General features: G+C 43.0%; 5 protein-coding genes and 2 non-coding genes across 7 annotated transcripts; 4 read left to right on the forward strand and 3 right to left on the reverse strand.

Moving 5' to 3' along the window:
• Positions 1-684: 684 nt before the first annotated feature.
• QC763_0063260 lies at positions 685-766 on the forward strand. Its single transcript has one exon. It is a non-coding gene; the product is annotated as a tRNA-Asp (tRNA).
• A 163-nt stretch (positions 767-929) lies between these two features.
• On the forward strand, positions 930-2276 carry PAN5_1 (2-dehydropantoate 2-reductase (Ketopantoate reductase) (KPA reductase) (KPR); the record flags this gene model as incomplete). The annotated part of the gene is made up of 1 exon (XM_062905077.1): positions 930-2276. The coding sequence occupies one exon, from the start codon at positions 930-932 to the stop codon at positions 2274-2276; it is 1347 nt and encodes a 448-aa protein (XP_062765481.1).
• A 171-nt stretch (positions 2277-2447) lies between these two features.
• Positions 2448-3437, reverse strand: QC763_000290 (uncharacterized protein; the record flags this gene model as incomplete). Its single annotated transcript, XM_062905074.1, has 1 exon — positions 2448-3437. One exon carries the CDS (start codon positions 3435-3437, stop codon positions 2448-2450), a length of 990 nt encoding a protein of 329 aa, XP_062765482.1.
• A 4429-nt stretch (positions 3438-7866) lies between these two features.
• QC763_000280 (uncharacterized protein) lies at positions 7867-12223 on the reverse strand. Its single transcript, XM_062905070.1, has 8 exons — positions 10669-12223; positions 10439-10617; positions 9909-10390; positions 9517-9856; positions 8972-9461; positions 8558-8917; positions 8276-8508; positions 7867-8222 (listed from the first exon to the last, which is right to left on the reverse strand). The coding sequence occupies exons 1-8, from the start codon at positions 10715-10717 to the stop codon at positions 7980-7982; spliced, it is 2376 nt and encodes a 791-aa protein (XP_062765483.1). The 5' UTR covers positions 10718-12223; the 3' UTR covers positions 7867-7979.
• Positions 12224-12277: 54 nt separating this feature from the next.
• Positions 12278-14113, forward strand: QC763_000270 (uncharacterized protein). Its single transcript, XM_062905069.1, has 5 exons — positions 12278-12500; positions 12576-13358; positions 13411-13526; positions 13590-13801; positions 13855-14113. Exons 2-5 carry the CDS (start codon positions 13072-13074, stop codon positions 13909-13911), a joined length of 672 nt encoding a protein of 223 aa, XP_062765484.1. The 5' UTR covers positions 12278-12500; positions 12576-13071; the 3' UTR covers positions 13912-14113.
• QC763_000260 (uncharacterized protein) lies at positions 13891-16214 on the reverse strand. The gene is made up of 2 exons (XM_062905067.1): positions 15647-16214; positions 13891-15564 (listed from the first exon to the last, which is right to left on the reverse strand). Exons 1-2 carry the CDS (start codon positions 15671-15673, stop codon positions 14347-14349), a joined length of 1245 nt encoding a protein of 414 aa, XP_062765485.1. The 5' UTR covers positions 15674-16214; the 3' UTR covers positions 13891-14346.
• Positions 16215-20911: 4697 nt separating this feature from the next.
• QC763_0063320 lies at positions 20912-20982 on the forward strand. Its single transcript has one exon. It is a non-coding gene; the product is annotated as a tRNA-OTHER (tRNA).
• The last annotated feature ends 3895 nt before the right edge of the window (positions 20983-24877 follow it).

Consider the following 24877-nt stretch of genomic DNA (forward strand, 5'->3'; position numbering starts at 1 on the left):
GGTTATGCGTACTATACACAATAAGTTGCCATGCCTTTTTCCATTGGTAATCCGGACCGAGATCGCGCTTAACCCTCGCTGTTTAATGGATTTCTGCGGAGAGATTTGACTGCCTACGGGATTCGTAAGCAAGGCGCCACGGCTTTCGCACAGGTTGCACCTGAAGTGCAACTCAAGACTGCGCCTTACGAAGGGGTTTCTGTGACGACGACGGGGTGCACCGAGGAAGAATGGCAACAGCCGGCGGGGAGGTAGAAAGTAGGTGGTGACGGGCCGTGATTTGAAGTCTGAGATTCTCGGATGTGACAGTGCTGGTTGTGAGACGAATTAGTTTGGTGCTTTCTTTTCGGGGGGTTGGATTTAGCAGTCTGGAACTGTTCTCTTGGTATGCAAAACATTGATGAATTTGATTCAGTTAGAGTTATAGATGCGCTGGATCATTCAGATAGCTAAATGTTTAAGTCATTCATGTCTTTCAGTTGGACGCTTCTTTGTGTTGTTTGCACGCCTGACTGTTGCCCTGCCAACAGTGGATATCTTTTACGACCACCTCACTCTTGAGAACGCGGGTGCCTGATATTACTGTTCTGAATTAGTCTGCCATGCGCCTCTAGAAAAAGCCAAAAAGCATAGAACTGCAAAAATAGCATCAGCTACGATATAGAGGAAAAACAACATGGCATACTCTCCCGCCGGGAATTGAACCCGGGTCTCGAGCGTTTGTTGGAATGACAAGCTCACATACTGACCACTATACTACGGAAGATTTACAGATGTTGACACCTGTCGTAGATTGGCGAAAACGACAAAAAACAAGTTTATAAAAGAAGATAAATGGCAAAATTGTTAGTGCATCAACTGGCTCGGCGCAAATTTCAAGTGGCCGAAGACCCAGATTTTAACCGCAACTCGCAGTCAGTCAATCCACCATGTTGCTGTCAGATCGTGCCATCCATATCCTCGGGGTTGGAAACCTCGGCAAATATGTCGCACACGCACTGGCAACACACTACCCAAGACTTCCCGTGACCTTGATCTTCCGCAAAAAAGACTCCTACGACAAGTTCGTCGACGGCGGCAGGAAAATCACAAAATGGATCGATGAACACACCCAAGACTCCAAATCCGGCTTCAGAGCCGAGTGGATCGGACAGTCCAGGCCTGGCTCACCACACATCAGCAATCTGATCGTCGCAACAAAGGGTCAGCAAACACTCACTCCTGTCGGCTTCCTTTCACCCCGCCTCGATCGCAACTCGACCGTCTTGCTGCTGCAGAACGGCATGGGTGTCAAGGAAGAACTCGACTCCCAGATCCTCGCCTTCCGATCCCCAGAGCACCGCCCCTCATACTGGGCAGGCGTCTGCAGCACTGGCGTCTTTGGCCGCGGCGACCCTAGCCGCCCAGTCTGCCCCTTCACCTTCCAAGTGGCTGGGTCCGGCCCGCTCAACATCGGACCCTTCAGCGAGAGTCAGGAGATAGAAAAGCAACATCCCCTCCGCCGGGCCCTCGAGAAATGTCACCCAACCCTTCGGACCGAGTTTCTGGACTATGAAAAGATCAAACTCGCCCGGCTGCGCAAGCTGGTCATGAACGCTGTCATCAACCCCCTGACGGCCGTACATAGATGCCCCAACGGTTGGCTTCGGAGTTTGGAAAGATTCAAGGCTCTGCCGGACCATCCAGTCACTGGTATCACCGCCGAGTATAGGCCGTCTTCACTAGTGGCAGAAATCGGCCCCATTGTCCGTGCCGTGCTCGACCTACCCTCGGGAAACCCAAAACTTGACGAGGCCTGGTCGGATCTAGCCTTGCTCAGAGAGGCTCTTCTGCTGGCCGATCGCACCGGTGAGAACCGGAGCTCCATGTTGCAAGATGTGGAGGGTGGCCGAGAGACGGAGATTGACTACATCTGCGGCTGGCTTATCAAGAAGGCGAGGGAGTTGGGGCTGAAGTGCCCAAGGGGGACGCAAAATTTGTATCACCATATCAAGTTCCGCAAGTGGGAGAATGGCGAGGAGTTGAGGAGGCTAGGGCCGTCACCACGTGGAGCGGCATCTGTGGAAGATATGAAGGCGATGGATAAATCCATAGGAGATAGGGACATGGTGACGGTAGAAAAGCCTGAGTGGCTCAAAGCCAAGGTGACGGTAGAAACACCTGAGTGGCTCAAACCCAAGGCGGTGAACAAAGGCGATAAACCCTGGGGAAAGGCGCCAAAGAGGGCAAATAAATACATGTCAAAGGCTCAAGGGCCTGGCAAAGGCAAGAGGTAAAGCCAACAGCATCTATTTAAAAATACCAGCCACAGTGCTTGCTCGCGAGCTACCCACTTTGAGCACAGATAAGAGATTTTAGCGTCCTCACATAATAAGTAGGTCGGTAGCTACTGATCATGGTCAAATTAAGGTCCCGAATCTTGAACTCCTCCCTTTCCTAGGTACAATTCAATCCATCATGACCTCAGAATCATCATCCCACTCCGCACCCTTTCTGACTTTAATATTCTTACCAGTCAACACATTAATCCCTTGAATCTCATCGCCCGAAATGGTACGCGTCAGTATCCTCACCATCTTGGGAGCAGACGTATGCGGCAAAAGAGCCCGCGCCCGGCTCAGAACAGCCCCTCTCACCACCTGGGCCAACCTGACAAATCTCCCCGGGCCACCGCAGCGTGCGGTGAACCTTGACTTTTCGTTTGCCAGCTCCTCGGTCAATACAAAGTCAACAAGCAGCACACGCAAAGGAAGAGGACCGGGGAAATCTCGCGGAGGTCTAAGGGCATCGGCGCAGATGGTGCGCACGCGCAGCCGTAGACGCTGCAACGTTGGGAGAAGCGCGCCGATCATCGGGCAGACGTGGCCGTCATCGCCGTGGTGGGGATGACCCTCTGGTTCTGGTCGAGTACCGTAGAGGTCTAGCTCCAGGGCGGTAAGGTTGTTGGTTGATAGGAGCAAGGCGCGTAGCGTGGATGGGAAGAGGTACGTCTCTCGGATTTCAAAAACAGGGTTCGATGGCTTGATAGCTTTGATGCGCAGGGTGCGTAATTTTCGGGATTGTTTGATGATGGTGGCGAGGTGGACGAGATCGTCGTTTAGTTCCATTGTCCTCCTTTGCAATGACGATTGATCCGGGACGTAATTCCAGCTGGAATCTTTCGGGTCCAAGACAGTCCCCCGCCGGACAGTGCCGAAGCCTTCCAGGTTCAGGTCGAGAATCTCCATCTCGCGGAGACTTGATTCCGCGTATGGAGACGACGCCATTCTTCGTAGCATCTTGGTCGTGATGCAGGCCTCGCGAAAGCACACGATATGGGCAAGTCCGTTCCATCGCTTACAGACTCTGAGGCGTGATAGGTCTGAGCGGAAGTATGATAAGCCCACATGGTCGAAGATTTGAAGAAGGATCTCGGCTGGAAGTTCTATGAGTGACATGGTGTGTCGTCGCGTGGGAGAGGGTGAAAGCCGCCTAGAAACTCCCAGGTTGGTATATGATGCCGAACAGTAAAGCAACTTCCGCAAGCCAGATGGACAAGGGCATAACTATCCCATTCTTCACGGCACAGCAGCTCTTCATGTGGGCAAATGCGGGGTAATATCAGGCACCCGCATGCTCAAGAGCGAGGTGCTCGGTTTACAAAAATATATCCAATGATGGCGGGGCAACAGTCAGGGGTAAAAGGATGGTTGCAGAAATAAAGAGGGTTAGGGGCAGGGCGGGGAGAGTGTTTAAGGAGGATACTTGAGCATGAAAACAAATCATGTACTCGGGAGTGGCGCTCAGCGCCAAGTGAAGCCTAATTCCTTACAGCTGCCACCACCAGATTCCCATGTGTTTTTTATTGCCTAGCGCCACTTCCAAACCCTAAGCCACATTCGTGGCAGGTTAACGGTGGTGTGCGCTGGCCTACTTCTCTCCTGTTTAATTTTGGGCATTCGATTTTCTTTTTCACGAACACCAGCTTTCTGCAAACACCACCTTTGCGCAATGGGATCAACACAGATCCCCCTCCCAGCGAGCGCTATGCAGCCGGCGTCGAGTCCAACATTCAAAGACATATTCCACCGGAGCCCTTTGGGCAGATGTACTGGGGAAATACTCCCAAAGTCGACGTCGCTCATCGAGACCATCGCCTCCACTTTGCGTTAAATAACCCCCCACAGGACCCTTGTCCTTGGGAAACGTTAGACCCATCGACCACGGTCAAGAAATACTTGTATTTGATGAGTTTATTCCATCAAAGAAAAACCGTGGACGTGGTTCAACTGTGGTGGTCTACCACCTTAAAGGCAACCCATCGGAGCAGCGCATGCCAAAATCTACGACGGGGTTGATTACCCGGACCAAACTTACCCAGACCAAGACGACTCAGACTACAATGAAGATATGCACTGCATGACCCGCGCAGACTTGGATTATGCCCTCGAAGCCAGGTCCTACATTCTCATGGAACATCACCTGGAGGAAGCAACTATTTCCGATAGAGTAGCACCCCAATACTATGATGCCTAGACTTTTGCGGTCGAAACCCATATTCCGGACCGTCTACGTTTGGTGCGTATGATCCTTCTCGAGCGGGTCACCAGCGACACCATGGAGGATATAATCCTGCAAAAGCAAGACGTCGGCAAGGAGGAGTGCAGGTCTGTATTGAAACGCGTAATTGACGCGGAGCGACTTTCGTGGTGGCAGCGTCTCATTGGCTTGGACAATCTCGATCCGAATAAAATCATCATTCACAAAGACAAGAACTCGTAGGTTGCTTTTATAGGCTTCACAGCCTTCCTTTTGTTCTAGTACTACAACAAGCAGGTATATCCTCTTCACTGTGTAGATCAGCCCAAGAAGCCAATGCCACCAAAGAAGAAGCCAATGTCGCCTATCCTACAGTACTGCCCCTTCCAGCCTTTGGAAAAACAATGAACTCACGACTGGTGCTTGGAGCGAGTTGATATCCAAAGCCTGGCATGCAGGTGACCAGGATCAATATGCACAATAGTTAATAGAGATCTGGGGGAACGATGACAAATACGCACCTGTACGCGAATGGATCTTCCAAGAGAAGCATCAGCAAGACCGGAAACACAAAAATCGCAACATAATGCGTAAGATGTTGAAAAAAAGCCGGAAAGCATCCGTCACACTATCAACAACAGCGCGGCTCTAACCAAAGCACTACCTCACAATCCACAACAATAACGGTAGATAGTGTTTTCTACATTCATCCGGCGAAACAAACACAAGCATCTCGAGTTTAAAGTCACAAAGCTCTACACTTGCGCTTCGTGAGCAGGGGAGCGAACTGCCTAAGCTCCCAGAGGAGCAAGAAGGAGAGGCTTGATGGGCTTTTATGCTATAACCGATGGTGACCTAGATAGATAATACGTCTCTTTAACTTTAATTATATAACGCTGTCTTTGTAAATCTCTCCCATCAAGAAGCAACACATAGGGCCCTCTAGATAGACTCATTTACAATCTTATCCCCATTATCTTGTGATGTTTATGGGACAGTTTATTGGGGATGCCAATATTTCTGAGTACACTTCTTTTGCTATCCCCCTAATGTAGGGCTAGCGAAGGTACTATAACATCTTATTCTACCGCATTTATTATATCTACTTCCCCAGCCGGTCGCCGACGTAAACCCTACTTGCACAGCGTCTGGTCTCCTCAAAATCTACATAACCTAAGTGATATTTACAAATTAGCTTTTGACTTTAGACAATACCAAGGCGTTGTCACCTCATAAAAAGTAAATGTACCCTTCTTAAAGGCTAGTACACCCAACCGTGCAACCCCCCGAATCCTGTAGACGAGGTCCTCTGCTCATCCAAACCCCATGAACCCGCTTTATCAACTTATCGTCCACCTTCCCATCCCACTCCTGCCGCTCCGGTTTCCTAACCGCTTTCACCTTCCCTTCCTACTAGGACGGTAAAAACCTCGAGGCGAGGGCAGTTTGAGAGGCGGAATTAAGAAAGAGTGACGGGCTTAATTAGCACAACCGGCAGGAGCCGTGATGGCACCCACACAGATTCCTGCAAAAGCTTTTCAATCTTCCGTTTTGTCTCTTCCGTTTATTCGCCTGCAGCGCATTCTCCCTGTCAGACTTTCTGTGTTGCACAATAGAGGGCCAAACAACAGTCATGGTACACGCACCGTCAAAACCGTACGTTGCTCCCCAGCAACGTGTTGGATGCCCTTCCATCACCAGTCAAGCCACTTCCACAAGCCTCTACCTCTAACAAGCAAAAAGATTCGCAAACCGAGCGATCCCTCAGCTAGAGGAAAGCCTGCAGTTGGATGGATCGAGGTCCCACCCAGCTTACTAGTTGACATAGGCCTCAAAGTCATTCAGTCGCATAAAGACCATCTCAAGACAGTCGGAATGTCTCAAAATAATCCAACGGCCGCCTTGCATAGCGAGGCTGATGTGGTCGCTTGGTGGGACGGACAGATCTTACAACCTGTCTGCTACGCACTCTACCGCGCTCGCGAGGTCGAGGGAAAGCCGAGTTTTGGTACGATCTCCGAGTTTTTCGCTCCCGCAAGCAAACCAGAAACTCCTCCGGCGAACGAACCTAGTGACACCCCTGAGCGCATACCTGATTGCCCATCTAAGCCTGACAAGGTCATTAGGTATGACACGGATAACCTCGATGCCATGGAGCTCATTGGTTTCATTGAGTTTGAAAAACGAGGGGCAACCAGGCCCGAAGAGTTTAGAACAGCAGTATTTCGAGAACTATCAAAGGATGAGCTCGAGGAGGCAAAGGCCAGTACTAAGTATGATTGTCACGCTGGGGAATATCTCCATTCAAAATTTGACTTGGAAAAGACCCTCGTAAAACTCGCCGCTCACTTTACGGCGTACTTAAATATCAAAAGAACAGGAACAGGGATGAACGTGTTGAGAAGCGCGCAGATAACAAAGAGAAAGGGTCAGATGTTGCATCTCGACCATCCAAGAGACGGATGTTGCACGCGCCAGGGGCTGTAAGTGAATGAATATTGAAGGTGGAAATCTGGGAGATTAGTTGGAGCTTCCGAGCCAAAAGTAGTCTTGGAAATTCAAAAGATATTATTATGCTCTTTTGCTAAGGCCTTGATATAGAAATCTACACTCCGTAGCAGACGCGTACATAATGATAATGTTGTGCGTTGTGGGTGTCACAGAAAACCCCTACGGTTAGGCACCGTTGGGCACCTTGAGCTACGCTTTTTGGGATCCACGTAATTCAGATACAAATGATGCGCGGCTCCGGAGCTGACCAAATTCAGATCTAATATAGCTATATGTATATCTACCTTAACAAGATCCTTTGCAGTTTTCTAGGAAACCGCGATGTTCAAGTATAAATGTTGGGAAAAAGCGATGTTTCTGAGCCACGCTCATTAGAGAAAGCCTACCGCCAGACAAAGCAGCACGGTAACGGTTCTCAGCATCAAAGCGTGTGACATTGCTATAGTCGTTGATAATGGTGTTGTCGAGTAATAGTAGAGTGAGACAGTGTTGTGGGTAGGCAAAAAGGTAAGAACGGTGACATTGATATTACTCGCTACAACCGTGGTGTCACACGCAAGTTCAACTGAGAAAAACTCATTAATCCAGCCAGTTCTTAACCATCAGCCGTATCGATTCTTACCGAGGGTCATTGCACCGAGGTCAGACAGGTATGTCCCGCGGGTATTCAGGGCTTCATACTTGTATACCTACGTCCAGTCATCACCCTCCTCATTGTATGTCTTAGGTATCTCAACAATCAAGTCTCATAACGACATCGTTCAGCATATCCTGTCTGCCCCGACATAGTATCAATACACCCTTTGGGCTCTACACGATATTCTATCCGTACAGCAACCCACTTTGTTACGTCCCATTCAACATCATGTACTAATTGAGCTCATGTACAATTTTTGCTACTTTCCTACCACCTAAACCTTGTTATTTATACATTCCATTTTAACTCCCACTTAAGCCTTGAGGGCCAAGATCCTCTCAGCAGCCTTCTCAGCCGCGATGACGATCATGCCAGACGGGTTACCCGTCGACATACCAGGGAAGATGGAGGCGTCAACCACAAAGAGGTTGTCAGTGCCATAGACCTTGGTGTCCAAGTCAACTACGGCAGTACCACCCTCACGACCATCATCAGTGCCAAGCTTGGCAGTACCCATCCAGTGGTTGGAGCGGCGGGCGGATGGGGAGACAGGGAGCTATCGACAATGTTAGCCATTGTTCATGGCGCGTAAATGAGGAAAAGACTTACGCCATTGACATAGTCCTCAACAGTTCCGGTGGGAGGGGGAAGGACCCAGGTGATGTTGGGGATCACGTTAAGGGCGGCTTGAAGCTTCTTGATACCAGCAATAACGGCCTCCTTGTCACCAGCGTTGTGGAGATAGGGGTGCTCGGAAACAGCGGTGGCGAGACCAGGGGTGATGGTCATCCGGCCTCTGGAAACGACACCTCTTCCGAGGTACTGGCTGAGAGTCATGGCATCTAATCTGTTAGCTTGTGGGTGTTACACATTGTAGAAGGGCTAACATACGTGGGGAGTCAGTGATGCGACCATCTCCCTCAACACGGGCAGTCCATTGGAATTGACGGGGGATGCCGTCAGAAGGAGTAACCTCTTCCCAGACCATGGGTCCGATGTTGGGGGCAGCCTGGGTCAAGATACCAGTGCGGTTGTTGAGATAACGCTCCTTGTCACCCTCATTGGGGGCAGTCCAGGCCTCGTAAAAGTCATAGAAGACGACGTCGGGGTGAGTCAAGATAAGATCGGTGTTGAGATGGTCAATCAGGTTGGAGCCGACCGGGAGGTCGATCCACTGATCCCGAGAGATGAAGGTCTCGCCGTCCTTGGAGCCGGCAACGATCTCGAGCTGGTCACGGGGACCGATACCGCCTGTCATTGTGTGTTAGCTTTCGGTGCTTGAGAAAGCCCACAAGAAAGACTTACTGCGCATGAGAAGCTTGGCAGAGCCAAAAGTACCAGCAGAGAAGATGACACCACCCTTGGCGCTAATCTTGACTTCACCGCTGTAGCCACCGTCCCTCAAGCATTCGAGTTCAACACCGGTAACCTTGCCACCGGTTCTGATAGCCCTGCGCACAGCACTGCCAGTCCAGAGGTCAAAGTTGTCACGGTTGTTGGCTGAAACAAGGTATGTGGCAAGCGGGCCATCTCTCTCACCGTATCGGAACATGAAGTGGGTGTGTGCAAACGCGCCGTTCTTCTCGTTGGGCGACTGATTGGCAACAACCTCCTTGTAGCCCGACTTCCTCAGGCCGCTGGAAAGAACATCGAAGCCTTCACGGCGATAGAGGACACCATCAGCAGATGGCTTGAATGTACCAGGAATCCGGTCGAAGACACGGTTGGCGGCAGCCTCAACATCCTTGGACTTCCAGCCAGCGGGGAAGTTGTAGTCCCAGTCAGACGCGGGGGGCTGATTTATTTGTAAGCAAGCTTTCTGCAGGATGGGGCTTGGAGTTTGAAATTACCTTCCACCAGAGACCGGCGTTGACAGCAGTACCGCCGCCCAGAACACAACCAGCCATCTGGTCAGTATCAGTGCAGGCAATGCCGGCGCTGTCGACCCAGATCTGATTGCAGAGGCCGGGGACATCGAAGCGAGTGAGATTGGTTCCCTCGAGCCACTTGGGCTTCATGGTGCCACCCCAGCGACCAGAGGAAGGAGGTCCCTTTTCGATGAGCAAGACGCTGTGGCCGGCGGCGCTGAGCTTGTCGGCAACGGGGATACCGCCGGCACCGCCACCAACAACGATGTAGTCGTAGACCTTTTCGGGAGCAGGAGTGCACTCAGCATCACCAGGCCCAGTACTATAGGATCGTCAGCATCACGCCTTCCCGAACTGATAGTACCGCTACTTACCCCTCACAGTCAGTCTCAGGAGTAGTCGTAGCAAGCTCAGCCCACTCGGCGTACGACTCAGAACTGGCACCCTCCAAGGGAGCACCCCACTGACCAAAGCCAGCATCGTGGAAGCCAAACGTGGCGCGGTCAGGGCAGGTTGGGTTCTCCAGACCAGAGCTGCCAGCCGCGTGGCCCAAAACGAGGAATCCCTGTGTTGTCTCGACGCTGCCGCTGGTGCCGTCTTGGTTCCAGGAGAAGCAGTTCTGGCAACGGTAGATCAGCTCGAAGTGGGTGTCGGTGACGTTCGAAGAAACTTGGGTCAGCTTTGCATCGCCGGTGTAGAGGCCAGGTAAGGTGTAGCCGGTGGCCCAGCGGAAAGAAGTGTAGACAGTTCCCTCAGAGGCCCAGGCAACGAGGAGCAGGGCGTTGGTCATCTGACCGGCCTGGCCGTGGGAAAGACCGCACCAGCCGGGAGCAGCGGCATCTTCGATCTTGCAGCGCTATTCTCTGTCAGCACAAGAAGAAGTGAGGGTAGATGATCCACATACGAGGATACCAAGGTACTCGTTGGCGTTTTTGGTCAAAGCATCACCTGGGAGAGCCAGACCGAAGGTAAATGGAGAGGCTTCAGTAGCCTCGGTGCCTTGAGTCCACGTCTTGAATTTGATGCCGGACGTTTGATCAGTGTAGGTACCATCAGCCATTTGCGCGATGCCATGCTGCAGGTCTGTCGATTATCAGCCGGATTTCTATCACAAAACTTATTAGGAGCACCTACAAAGCGACGCCGCGAGGGCAGTCGCGCCAACACGGCTGAGAAACTTCATTGTCACTTTCCAGAACAGCCAAAGCACAGGACGACTCTGGATTCAGCGCTGGGCCAAAGAAAGACAAGCCAGCCTCCAGATACAAACGTCTCAGGCGGGGAGCGGCCATGGATATAACCATATCGCGAGAGTAAGCTGACTGTGCCTGACTCCGCATTCCCAGGATCGAATCACGGAAGCGCAGTCCGGGGAAAACAAATGGAATGTCACCGATAGGATGGATCCGCGGCAGAATCAGAGCCGATGACTTGGAGGAGATGTAGGAAAATAAATTGGGCTGCATGACCAGAGTATAGCCTCCGCCAGGAGAATATGGGATCTGCAGCGTTGGCAAAGCCATGTTTGATATGAAGGGAGCAGATAGATTGGAGAAGGAGCCGCGCGGTGGGGTTTCCCCAAGATTTCCCCAGGGCGGAAGAAGCTGATGAGTCTGGCGAGGAGGCGGCATGGCACGCGGAGGCAGGGGAGTTCAGGGGAGGCAATGCACCGAACGGAAGCAGACGCCGACGCGGGACGTTTCGACTCATGGCCAAGCATTGATGTATGAACCGGTAATCTTGCCTGCATAGTCGCTGACGTTGTCTGTCTCCATTCTCAGGGGACTCGTTTGCGCTCCAATCTCAGGTGCCTCGGAACAAAATAGCAGCATTGGGCTGCAGATCACAAAGATCACGGTGCATTATGGGGTGCCCACAACCGGTGCGCCGACTGAATGCAACATAGAATACTGGCTGGCGGACAGCCGAGTCACTGAAGAAATCCCCAACCCCTCTTTCCTGGCGTGGCTGATTCGGTCGGTCTGAATGAAGTTGGAATTGATTCGAAGAGGCCAAATCCGGGTATTTCCACGAAGATGAATCTCAACGGCGTTGCGGCAAAGAGAGCGGCAACAACGGGGAATTTCCAGCGGATCCAGAGCGGCGCGGTAGAGGGGGTCCTTGGGAAGTCCTTGGCACGGGGTTGGCCGGTTCCAGAAAAAATTCCGTAGTGGTGCTCAAGGTTGTAATCTCCCCCACTTTGGATAAAGTCCCGTCAGTCAGCCACCAGCGTCTACTGGTGCTGTAGTCGTTAACGGATGCTGGCGACCCATTTTGCTCTTCAATCAGGCTATACCCAATCAACTTGCGTATAGTAGAACTCGCGGTCCGTCGGGCCAGCCCTAGGATTGAGACCGTGGGGATTGCTCACGAGGCCGCCCCTGTTTGGGGAGGTCTGTCGGTCGAACTGTGGGGAGAGCATGCGATGGGCGTTTCTGGGGATAATAAACGAGGCGGCTGATGGAGGCTGCTTTATACGTTCGCTTCGATCGATCGGTATGCGGAGGGTCGATGTCCTCGGTTTTTGGCAACGGTGAGAGTCGTGTTCGTGAGGGAAAATATGCAAGAAGGAACAGAAAACTGCAAAAGCAGAACGCCAGGGCGCACAAAGGCATATATTTATCTGTGATAAAGGGCCGACCAAGAACCCAAGATGCTTGGGCCCTGTTTGGTGCCCATCAACAGCATGTGGAAGGAGGTGGAGGGGTAGCAGCAAGGCAGACAGGCACCCTTCAACTGCCGTGCAACTGTCAAGCTAGCTCCCGTGACCTGACTGCCGGATTGCATTCTCTGCATTGCTTGTTCTGCCTGCGCATGTCCCGTGACCTCAGTGCAGTCTCGAGTCTGGGGAAGGAACCACCTCTCTGCCTGTTTTAGACCGGATGCTTGTCTCCGCCATTTTTGCTCCAGCTTCAAGGACACCAGATCGCTATATCTGCAGATATGCAAGCAGATATTCGTCGGCTGCAAGTGTTTTTCAGTTCGTAGACAGAGATTCATGATTTCAGCTAGGAGTGATGAGTTCCTCATTCGATGGGTAGCCAAGTCAAATCGATAGCTCTCATCTGTTAGAGCTCTATCTCAGCCAGTGTTCGGCACTCAGGTTGCAGACAAGAGTATCAGAGCACGGCATCAATGGTCTCCATCAAAACGTGTGGGTTGATATTGGCCATCCAGCTTCTCATTTGACAGACAATCTGGGGCACACACAACCTCATTTGTCACCCATCCTCGACGACGCAGTTTTCCTGGATTGCTAACTTCGTCTGCAGCTTTGACTGGCTCATCGCGATGGCATGGACAGCTAAAGACTCCCTTCATGGCCACAGACGGGCCGTTTCATATACTCTCTCTGATCCTTTCAACCCGGCATTTGCGGCCCAACGTTATCCGCAGTGATTGAAATGGCCGTCTTGTACTTCTTTATATACTGGTATACTGGCAAAGCTGTGTCCTAATCAGCTAGTTTAGGATCTCAAGACCAAACACCTAGCACTTTGGTTGAAATTTCTCTAGTTCATCTTTGATACCATCAACATGAAGGTCTTCCCCATTGTTACTGCCCTTACGCTGGGTGTTGCTGATGTCTCAGCCCACTATATCTTCCAACAGTTCGGTGTTGGCTCAACAAAGTTCGGCGTCTTCGAACACATTCGCAAGAACAACAACCACAACTCGCCAGTGACCAGCCTGTCAGACAACAACCTCCGTTGCAATGTCGGAGGAGCCTCAGGTGCTAGCACCAGTGTTGTCAATGTTAAGGCTGGAGACTCGGTGACCTTTTACACTGATCAAGCTGTGTACCACCAAGGACCTATTTCTCTGTATGAAATGCCGTCATCTTCGGACTGGATATAACAGCTAACCTTCTTTCAGCTACATGTCGAAGGCGCCTGGCTCAGTTAAAGACTACGACGGATCCGGTGAATGGTTCAAGATCTACGATTGGGGCCCGACCATCAATGGCGGCCAATCATCCTGGCCAATGAGATGTACGTCGTTTTGGTTTTCATACTACCTTAGCTCATCAGCATGCTAACATCCCATCTTCACAGCATCCTACCAAGCCAACCTGCCCAGGTGCATCCCCAACGGAGAGTACCTCCTCCGCATCCAATCCCTCGCCATACACAATCCAGGCTCAACCCCCCAATTCTATATCAGCTGCGCGCAAATCAACGTTTCCGGTGGTGGAAACTCCAGCCCAAGTCCCACGGTTAAGATCCCTGGCGCTTTCAAGGCTACCGACCCCGGATACACAGCCAACGTAAGTCTCGGTGTTGGTATTGATAGAAAACCGGATGCTGACTTTCAGGGCAGATCTACAACAACCTCCAGTCCTACACCGTCCCAGGACCCAAGGTGTTCACCTGCTAAGCGCGGCATAGGTCAAATGATGGATATGTACATAGTCCCACTACAGGCAGCGACACGACATCATGAGGCATTTTGAATGATGAAATTTTCAAGGAAACATGCATTGACTTTGTTTCAAGCTTGCTCCTGAGGGCGGCCTGGTTCTTCCCGTCCCGGGCTGGCCGGTCCGCCTTGCCCCCAGTCCCGCTGAAGGATCGGCGCTGAGTCTCCACTTCGCCGGTCCCTACTGCTTCGGGCTCGGAGGCGGCATTTCGTGAAGTGGCTACCTCATCAGCGTTGAAGTTCTATACACGAGTCGCAGTCAAAAGAGTACCATAGATGTTAGACTTGAACGAACGTGCCTGTTGTATCAGAATGTGCGGGCTGATTCTCTGATTGCAAGAAGCAAAGGCTCAGCTTGTTGGTCAACCCTGATTCTGAATATGGCCCAAACCTCTAGGCACTATTCCCAAAGAACTTTGTAATCTTCTGACTTCCTGCCCCCGCTGGCGCAACCTTGCCCTTCTTCTTCTCTGGGCTCCTCGTGTGCTTGTTACTCGTCGCACTGATCTTTGGTCTATCTTTGACAGGCGACTCCCACTTCACCGGCCCCTCTTCTTTGACATTCTTGCTTGGTGAACCCTCCTCTTTCACTTTCTTACCCGGTGGCTCCTCTTCCGCATGATCCTCCGCTTCTCTTTTCACCCCTTGCTTTCCATCTGTCACTACAACCCCCATCCCCTCCTCATCCTCCCTCTTCACCTCCTCCACACTCTTCACCTCTTTCCCCCCACCCACCATCTCCACCTCCACCTCCCCTTTCAACGGCTCCCTCTTCTTACTCTTCGCCGCAGCATTCGCAAAGAAATTCTCAATATTCCCCTTATTCTCCCTACTCCCCACCGGCACTACAAAAACAGCATCGTCATTCCCAACCTTGCCCACCTCCTTACTAACAGGATAAACCTCCAGCTCCCCCTCATACGGCCTCAACACCCCCTGCAACTCCTTACTCCACTCCCTCCTCCCCAAATCCAACCAAACCCTCAACCTCTCCGACTCCGCGTCAAGAATAACAGGCATCCTGTCATGCAAGAACCTCAACTGATCATTCGACGAAGTGGTGATAATAGTATAACTCCACACCTTCCTTGTCTCCCCCTCCCCCTCTCCATTCAGCGGCGGGAGAGAAGCACAATCCCACAAGCCAGCCAAAAGCATCAACTTCCCATCTTTCCTCTTGACATAATGCGGAATCTTTTCCTTGCCTTTCTGAAGCCACTCGTAAAACCCCTGCGCAATAACCACGCACCTCTTTTTGGACTTCATGCTCGCCCACATACCCCCTGATTGGGCGAGAGAGTCGTCGCGGCAGTTTATTGTTTTGAGGGTAGAGGGAAAGGAGGGGCTGGATTTGATCCAGGAGGGGATGAGGCCCCATTTCATGGATTGGAGTTTGAAGGCTGGGGTGGGGGAGGAGTCTTGTTCTTGTGGTTCATCCAGTGCCTGGTGATAATTATGACCAGCACCGGCGTCGGCGCGGTAGACTACCCCGTTGTAGCCTGGGGCAAAGTTGTAAGATTGGCGGGGGGCGCCGTCGCCTTCGTCGGCGGGGGTGTCATCGACCTGGAGGTCATAGTCGTTTTGGAGCATTCGGCGGACTTGGGAGGGCCGCTTGATGAATTGGTTAGTGAAGGGGGTCGCACCGGCCGGTGGGAAGGGGTTGGGGTGGGTGGGTATAGGTGTTGAGGCTTACTAGGGCCATGGCATATCTGCCGCACATTGTGAGTCGAAGGAATTATGTGGTATCGGGCTAGCGCAAGTCGCAAGATGTAGCTGTGATGCGAATTGTGCAATGGCTCGTCGTTAGACTTGTAGAAGTAATGACGTAAATCGTTAGACGCGACAAAGCAGCCCCGCCCGTCAAAGACGGAATTCCAAGTCGCCAGGTCACGTGGGCACCTTGCCCACTACCCCTGAACACCTGAATCATAGGTCTGAGAAGGAATGTCAAGTGCCAGATAGAGTAGAAAGACCTGAAGTGGCGAGACATTTCAGAAAATAGGTCACGCAACATATGCTAGCTATTCTGTAAAAGTAATACTCTATCGCTTGAGCGCTTGGGCAACGGTAAGACCTACGATGCCGGCTCTAGCCAAAATGACGGAAAGTGGTTCCTGAAAAGACATTACCAACATCATGCTGTATTCGTAGTTGTACCAGGTATCGTTCGCTCGTAGGGGGATGTAAAGAACAGCGAAGAATGAAGGAGCGAGTCGAAGAGGCAAAGTCTCCATATTTAAGGTTTTGGTCGACCGCCAAAAAGTAGAAACAGTTTGCAATACCAGAAGTAAGCTACTGGTACTGTGTCGCAAGTTACGCTGCGCCGTGAGCGCTAAGGTGCTCTACTACTACAGGGCCCTTCGGCCTATATATGGCCATAACTTTTCGATAATAAGGATTATAACGGTTATATTTATGTGACGAACCCCTATTCAGAACCTCTAAAAGGGATACTAGTCGAAAGCACTTCTGAATAATCCTGGTTCGGTGCAACTTAATAGTGTTGGTTAAATGACAAAAAAGTGAACCACATATAGATGTGGCCCAGGTAGGTTTAAACTACCCAAGCCATCTACTCACATTAAATCTTCTATAACCCTGGACCTCCGAAAGCCCCCTAATATTAACATATACTTTATATTTCACCTATAGAAACTAAAAATAAAGCTTTTTTTCTAGTTTTTTTTTATTACTTTAAGTTAATAATAGCTAAATATACCGAGGAAGATATTAAAACTATCTAGATATAACAAACTCCTATACAGAACCTCTGAAAGGGATACGGGTTAAAGGTAGCTTCTAATAATTAGTTCGGTGTAGCTAAATAGTGCATAACAAAATATTTTAATATAAATATAAAATACCGTAAATATAAGCGCGAATTACATACTACGGAATTATCGATCTACGTTAGCTAGCTCCTTTATATATATAGACCCTATATTAAGCCTAGTACTGTCTTGGATCGATAGACTTAACTATCGATTTTATTAATACTATTCCTTTTGGGGTTAACTCTTCTAGATCGATCCTTAATTCTATTAACCCTATTCTAATTAGTCCTTACTCCAATACTAATAATTAGTCTGTAGTAGACTCCGCGCCCTACTAAGTATTAAGCCGTAATATTAAAAAGATATTACCGTTAATATAAGCTAGTAAAAAGCGTTTAATAAATAACATATATTATTAGTAAGTCGTGTATATTAGTAGGTCGCGCACTTTCTACTACCCTACTATAATTACCCTCTATTATAATATACTAACATTAGAAATTAACTATAATTATATTAGAAATAGCTAAATTAGATAATTCTGCAGCCTTCTAGTAAGTATATATATTATAGCTAAGCTTGCCGCATATACTATAGCACTAAGTCTTCGTACGAAACCCCTCTATACTACTACTACTTTATCGATTTTCCTAGATTACTTACTTACCTACAGCTTTTTAATCTAGTAGATCCTATACTTTTTATACGGCAAGTAACCCTCTAAGCCTTATACGTATTTTTTTTCAGCTCTTTATCTCTTACTAAGTACCTTATTAGCCTTTTGCAGTACCGAGAGCTCTATACGTAAAAGAGCTACCTCGTATATTACAGTTATCGTACCTTTAGTTAATCGATCTATAGTAACTAATATAAATATTAGAGAGCTACTTTAGTAGTTTAATATCCTAGTTTTAATAAGCTTTAACTATAAAGTAGTTTCTCGAAAGTTATATATAACGAACCCCTATCTAGAACCTTTGAAAAGGATATTAATTAAACGTACTTTTGAATAATCCTAGTTCGGTACAGCTAAATAGTATATAATAATAGCTTATCTCTATTATAATAGTTTAAATACTAACGATTATAATTTATATTATGTACTACGGAACTGTCTATCTACACTAGCTAGTTCCTCCATATATATAGTCCTTATGCTAAGCCGTAACCCGTCTCCTAAGGCCACTAATTCCCTCTGCTTAGTCTGCTTAGTGCCTTAATTATACTAATTACTCTACTTAGTTTGCTTAGTACCCTAATTATACTAATTACTCGTCCCTCACTGTAATTGGCTTCCTTATACGTTTTCTTGATTAGCCCCTATTCCCGCGGCCCCATAACCGTCCTGCACTAAGGTTATAACATTATATAGTATTTAGGAGAGCTAAGGGAGTACCGTGCCTAGCCTTAAAGATAAGGGTATTAGTATATAAAGCTTTATATTTAGCTTAAAAAGTATCCTCTTTAAATCGTATAGTATAAAGCTAGTACCTGTAAAGCTACCCTATATATTTTTCTCCGTTATAGAAGTGAAGAAAGCCTCGCGGAAAGTATAAAGGAATTTAAGTATATTTATATAATTAATATATATATATATTAATTCTTCGATCTAGCGGCCGTACGCTTACTTTAATAGTCTAAAATAGCCGATATCGAGTAATTAAAGGTAATATTAAGAATATAAAGGTATATAAAGCGTAATAATATTATTTTATTAATAATAGTTTTTAAATTCGGTTAAATAGTAACTTTTATAGCCGTTAAGGAGTAATAACTATTATTAGCTTTTTATCCGGACCGCCGTATAGTAATTAAAGTATTTAATTCAATTTAAAGCTACCGGATTAATAATTTAATTATTATCGATAATTATAATACGTTAGGTAAATATAAAATTATACTCGATATATTAATTAATAAAATAATATTATATAATTAAAATAATAAAAGGAAGGATAGTTTAACCGAAAGTATTAACTTTTTAAATTACTATTACTTATTCGCGGTTATTAGGCTAGGCTAGTTTTACTTTATTAAAGCCGTCCGAAGTCGTAACTACTATACCCGCGAAAATAATATTTATTATAAACCTAGTCTCGTTAAAGTTATAAATATTATTATTTATAATACCGTATTTAGCTTTAGTATTTCGTAGAAACGTAATAATTTACTATTAACTTTTAGATCTTCGTACTTAGCCCTTTAATAGTCGTATTTACGTATAAAACGTATACGGAGCTCTAACTAGCATTTAATAAATCGATATATTTAAAGCTTACTAATAGAGGGCGTATTATAAATACGTAGTAATTAATTAGCTATATCTTCTATACTACGTAATCTAGGTGAAAAAGATTACGTATATAGCTTAATAATATATTAGACAATAACTTTCTCTTTTAATTAAGTAAGCTTTTTTATACTAAGCGTAATATTGCGTTGTGTAAGCCGGCTAGCGCGTCGGTCGCGGAGGGTTAATAATAGTATATTATAGAGCATAGCTACGGCTCTAAGGCTTAATTTTTTTTCCTTTTAAAAAGCTTTGAGGGCTAAGATTACCCTTACTTCCTTTAAAATAAAAGGTATATTAGATTGTATAAAAATTTAATGTAAAGTGCAATAAAGACGCGTCGCGCTAGAAAGTACGTAACTTACTAATATATACGACTTACTAATAATATACGTTATAGGATTTTACGTTTTACTTTAAAGTATTATATTAAAATATAACTTTTATTTATGGATTTTATAGTGTATTTAAGCCCTATATATTATAGGGCCTTAGAGGCAATACGATAGCTTAAATCAGCAGTGTTTAGGGACTGCGGTTACTGGAGCGGAGGCGCCTAGCTAATTATTAAGGAAGTTAGGGGACGTCCAATTAAATATAGGCAAATGCTATAGTGCTAAAGCTCGCGAGCAGTCTGCAAAATGCGAGATGCTAAAGGTAATTAGATGTGACGAACCCCTATCCAGAACCTCTAAAAGGAATACTAGTTAAAGGCACTTCTAAATAATCTTAGTTCGGTATAACTAAGTAATATATAATAATAGCTTATCTTAATTATAATAGTTTAATAATAATAATTATAATTTATATTATATACTACGGAACTATCTATTTACGCTAGCTAGTTCCTCTATATATATAGTTCTTACGCTAAGCCTAGTACTGTTTTAGATCGATTAACTCGACCCTCGATTTTATCGATACTATTACCTTTAAAGTTAGCTTTTTTAGATCGATCTTCGATCTTACTAATTTTATTTTAATTAGTCCTTACTTATATATTAACGATTAGTCCGTAATACGCTTTATGCCCTACTAAGTATTAAGCCGTAATATAACGCTTTTCTTCCCAGGCCGAAATCCCGTCGGCCTAGCCTACTTTCCTACGTCTACTAATATTTATAAATTCTCTCCTTTTTCCCTTATTTCCCTATACTTTATAATATCTAACTATATAAGTAAGGCGTAATCCGGTACTAAATCTCTGTACTCGAAAATAGTAAATCGAGATAAGCTACTTACTTTAGTACTATAATTTACTACTATTATAAAGTATATTTACTCCTTTTACGAGAAACGTAGTTTCTTTTATAAAATCTTTTTCTCCGTTTCTAAATATTACGCTATTTATATATAGTATAATTAATTTTTTTATAACGCTTATAGATTATCCGTTTAATAGTTCCGTAAGGTTATTACTTAATATAATTAAATAAAGATAGAAATAATAAAAGTTAAGTCCTAGCGCGCTACCTTAAATTAAAAGATTAACTATTTACGCCTATAGAAATAAATATAGTTTAAGCGAATAGCTACGGCCGTCTCTTATAGCCTTAATAATATAAAAGAGCTAAAGCGTATTAAGTAGGAGGAAGCCGCGCTAGCCGTATAGTTTACTTTACCGCCTAGTAACGCTTTTTTATTTCCTCCGGCCCCCGCCTCTCCGAATCCCCGGAGCTATTCTCCGGCAGAGTTTTCCGCGTTTATCCCGCTTAGCTTCTCCTTCTTAAATCTTGCCTTAGGCTTTAACTAGCCGCCTAACTTTTCTTTAAATCTAGGTATAGCCGGTCCTTCCTTTCTAGCCTCGTTAAATACTATTAATAATACGCTTTTTACTTCCCGAGGTACCTAAAGCGCGTAGTATTATTTATATTTAGTTTCCTTTATACCTTCTAACCTCGTAGTATAGTATATAGCACGTCGATTACTATGTCGAAAGCGTAGGTTCGATTCCTATCGAGGTTCTTTTAGCTCTATCTTATAGCTATTTAGCTATAAGCCGGGGCTAGGTCTTTTTACTTATTTAGATTTTAGTTAGTCCGGATATCGTTAATAAAATTCTTTTTATTTATTTAAGTAGTTAAGGTATACCTATAGTTCTTACAAATTATTTATAGCCGGGTATTTTAATTAACTAACTAAATACTTTAATTAGCCTTTATTAAACCATAAATCTAGTATTTCTTCTATATTATATTCTTCTTCTTCGTCCTCCGCTACTACCTACATTTTAACCTTTTTTACGTATAGTACGGGTTCTAAAAGTAAAATATAAAAGGTATATAACTATAAACGTATTGTACTAAATAACTTTAATTCGAATACTATCTCCGATATCTTCCTTTTAACTTTAAATAGTCCTACTTTCCTATAGTTTAGCTTCTTACTAAATCTTTTAATACGTAAATTACGTATAAAAAGAAATATTATATTTTCTCTTTTAAAGCAAGGTCCTTCGAGCCTTTTAATATTATAGTATTTCCGTATCTTTTCCTTTATAAATTCCAGTTCTTATTTAAACTTACCGTAAAATATATATATTTTATTTACCTTAACCCTAACCTTAAGTACCTTAACCGTAAGTCTTTACCGTAAATCTATTTCGTAACCGAAATTCGTAAAGAACGGTATAGCTTTAATCGTTTCGGTTAGTAATATATTATATATTAATTATACTATAGGTAATAATTTAACTTAGTCGTTTTATTCGAAATTAATATAATTCTGTAAATATTATTTTATAATTTAATTAAGCCGTTCCGTTTAACCGTCCGTTTAAGGGTAGTAGGCTAAAGACGCTTTATTTATTACCTTTAGCTTCGTTATTAATATTTTTTAAAACTTCGATATAAATTTAATATCGCGATTTATAATAAATTCCTTTAACTATATATATATTAATATAATATACCGTAATATTATATCCGTTAATTATTTTACCGATTAGGTTTTTTTATAAGGTAAGAAATATATTTATTTAATAAGCCTATCGATTACTATTAATATATTATTATATTTAATATTAATTACCGTATCTTTAGATTTTAATAATATAATAATAAAGTTTATTATAATTAAACTTTATAACCGTTTTACTATTAATAATAACTTTAAAAATCTATAGGGCTTATATTTCGTAACTTTCGTTCTTTCGTATATATAATATAATTAAATAATTTCCTTAACGTCGTTTTTAATCTTTAATTAATTAAAGTACTACTTAATTTTTTTTATAGTTTTAATAATATTTATATATCCTCTAAACTTTAATACGTAAATCTCTATTATTAATACCGTTTTATTACTTAACCTTACGTATACTCGATTCTTATACTATAGTTTTTCTTAATTATTTTTTTAAATACCTTATAGTTCTAGCTTTTTCTACTAATATTATTTTATAATATCGTTATTTAATTTCTTTTAATATTTATTAAAAATAGCTTTTTCGCAATATACTATATAATACTTTATTTATAGCTATAATATATACTTAAAGGTATTATCGGGCGCCTCTTTAAGTAATAATAATAACTCTTTAGGTATATCTTTATAATAGTCGGCTCGCCGGCTAAATATATTTATTTTAGCGTTCTCCGAACCCTTCTTATAATTAATTTAGAAATTAAATTCCGAAAAACACTTTAATTATCGTATTTATTATATATTAAAGACTTTCGTAATAGTAAAATACCGTAGATTCTTATAATCTATATAAACCTATATTTCGTATTTAATATTATTAAAATATAGCTTTTACTTTTCGAATACTTTAATAATAGTAAGTAGTTCTTTATTATAAATTAAATAATTTTAATATATTTTTTTTAAATTTCTTTAAAAAGAAAATTATTAGGTATAACTTACCGTTATTATTTTATTATTTTAATTATTTACCTATCGTATAATTTAATATATTTACTTCGACCTCGAATAATCGATTAGGGTTTAGTAATTTAAATATTAAATCCTTTGAAATAATTTCTTTTAGCTTCTAAAAGGCCTACTCTTTTTCTTACCCTTACCGGAATTCTATATCTTTTTTAATTAAATAATTAAATAGCTTTATAATACCTATATAGCTTTAAATAAATATTTAATAAAAGTTTATAAACCTTAAAAATTCTTTAACGTATATTTATAATTACGGCGTAAGTTAATCTTTAATTACCGTAATTTTTTTAAGCTTTATATAAACCTTACTTAATAATATTAAATATCTTAAATATATTATTTTTTATACGTAAAACTCGCTTTTTTCTTTATTAATTAAAAGTCCGGCTCTGTATAGCGCGTCGAGTATCTTTTATATATATTATTTATACTTTTTTAAAGTACGTAAATAAATAAAAACGTTGTCGAAATAATATATTATTATTTTATTAAGGTACTTTTATATCGTATAATTAACGAGAGATTAAAACATTATAGGCGTATTAATTAATTTAAATAATACTACGAAATACTCGAAATAACTATAGAGTATACGAAACGCTATTTTTTATTTATTTCTTTCTTTAATCCGTATATAAACGTATTTAATAGGTATATTTAAATATATAAAGTATTGCGCTTTTATTAATTAACTTTATAACCTAAATATTAATAGTAATAAATAATTATTTTTTACCGTTTTATTATTTAATTAATAATAATTTATATATAATTATAAGTTATTATCCTTCTTTAATACGAAAAATATAAAGTATTTTACTAATAATATAAATTCCTTAATATATTTTTTTTTTAAATTTTCCTTTAAGTACTTCCGTAGCTCCTTACTTTATTTATTATTAATATAGTAAACCTTAAATAATTATAATTTAATTCTTTATTTTTAATTTAATTTTATAATCCTACGGTCCTTACTTTAGAAACCCTTTTAAATATTTAACTATAAAGGCTAAGTATCTTTGATATTCTACCGGTACCGCTTTTTTCTCGCTTTTTTCTATATTATTATAGTAAGCGTATTTATTAATTTCCGATATTTCTATTAACGTCGTTAACCCTATTTTTTCGATTTTACCGCCTATATCGATAAAATATATTATTATTTTTTATACTTTTTACGGTAGTACTATAAAAGGTATTTATCTTATACTTTACTTTATATATACTTTTAATTTTCTATCGTTAATTAAATATTTTTAAAAAAATTTTAATTATAAGTAATTATTATCCCTTTAATCGATATTTAAATTATAGTTTTTATATTATAGTTACTTTAGGATTATATCCTTTAAGGGTTTTATATTTATAATATTAAATATAATTAATATTATTTTTCTTTCGACTATAATATTTAAAGATAGTATTTTTCTATAGACTTTTTACGTAGAAAATAATCTTTATATAATCATTTATTTATTTTTTTCTTTTATAGTATATAGGTTTAGTATACGAACTATAGCGAAATTAAGTTTATCTTTATACTACTATTTACTAATATTATTACTTAAAAATCCTTTTATCGTATAATAATTTAAAAGCGTTTATTTTTTTTACTTTCTCTTTATACAGTAATAACTTCGCTAACGAATACCGGGTCATTATTTTATACTTTTACTTTACGCCGATACTTTCGAAAATACCGTTCGTAATCCGTTAAAGGTTAATGGCTTTCGTGAAAAGCCGTAAGTCGTTTCTTAAACGGTTATATTATTTAAAAGTATTTTTTTACTTTAGGTTAATTAATAATATAAAGTCTTTTAATTATATTTACCTAGCTTCCTTTTATTTTCCATCTTTAGTATTTTTTTATATTTACGTTCGATAACGGTTTTTTTATTTAATTTTAAGCGTTTTAATTTAATAATATCGCTTAACTTTTTCCTATAAATATATAGCGTAGTTTAGG

The sequence above is a fragment of the Podospora pseudopauciseta genome, chromosome 4 (assembly GCF_035222475.1).
Source record: "Podospora pseudopauciseta strain CBS 411.78 chromosome 4, whole genome shotgun sequence".
Taxonomy (NCBI): domain Eukaryota; kingdom Fungi; phylum Ascomycota; class Sordariomycetes; order Sordariales; family Podosporaceae; genus Podospora; species Podospora pseudopauciseta.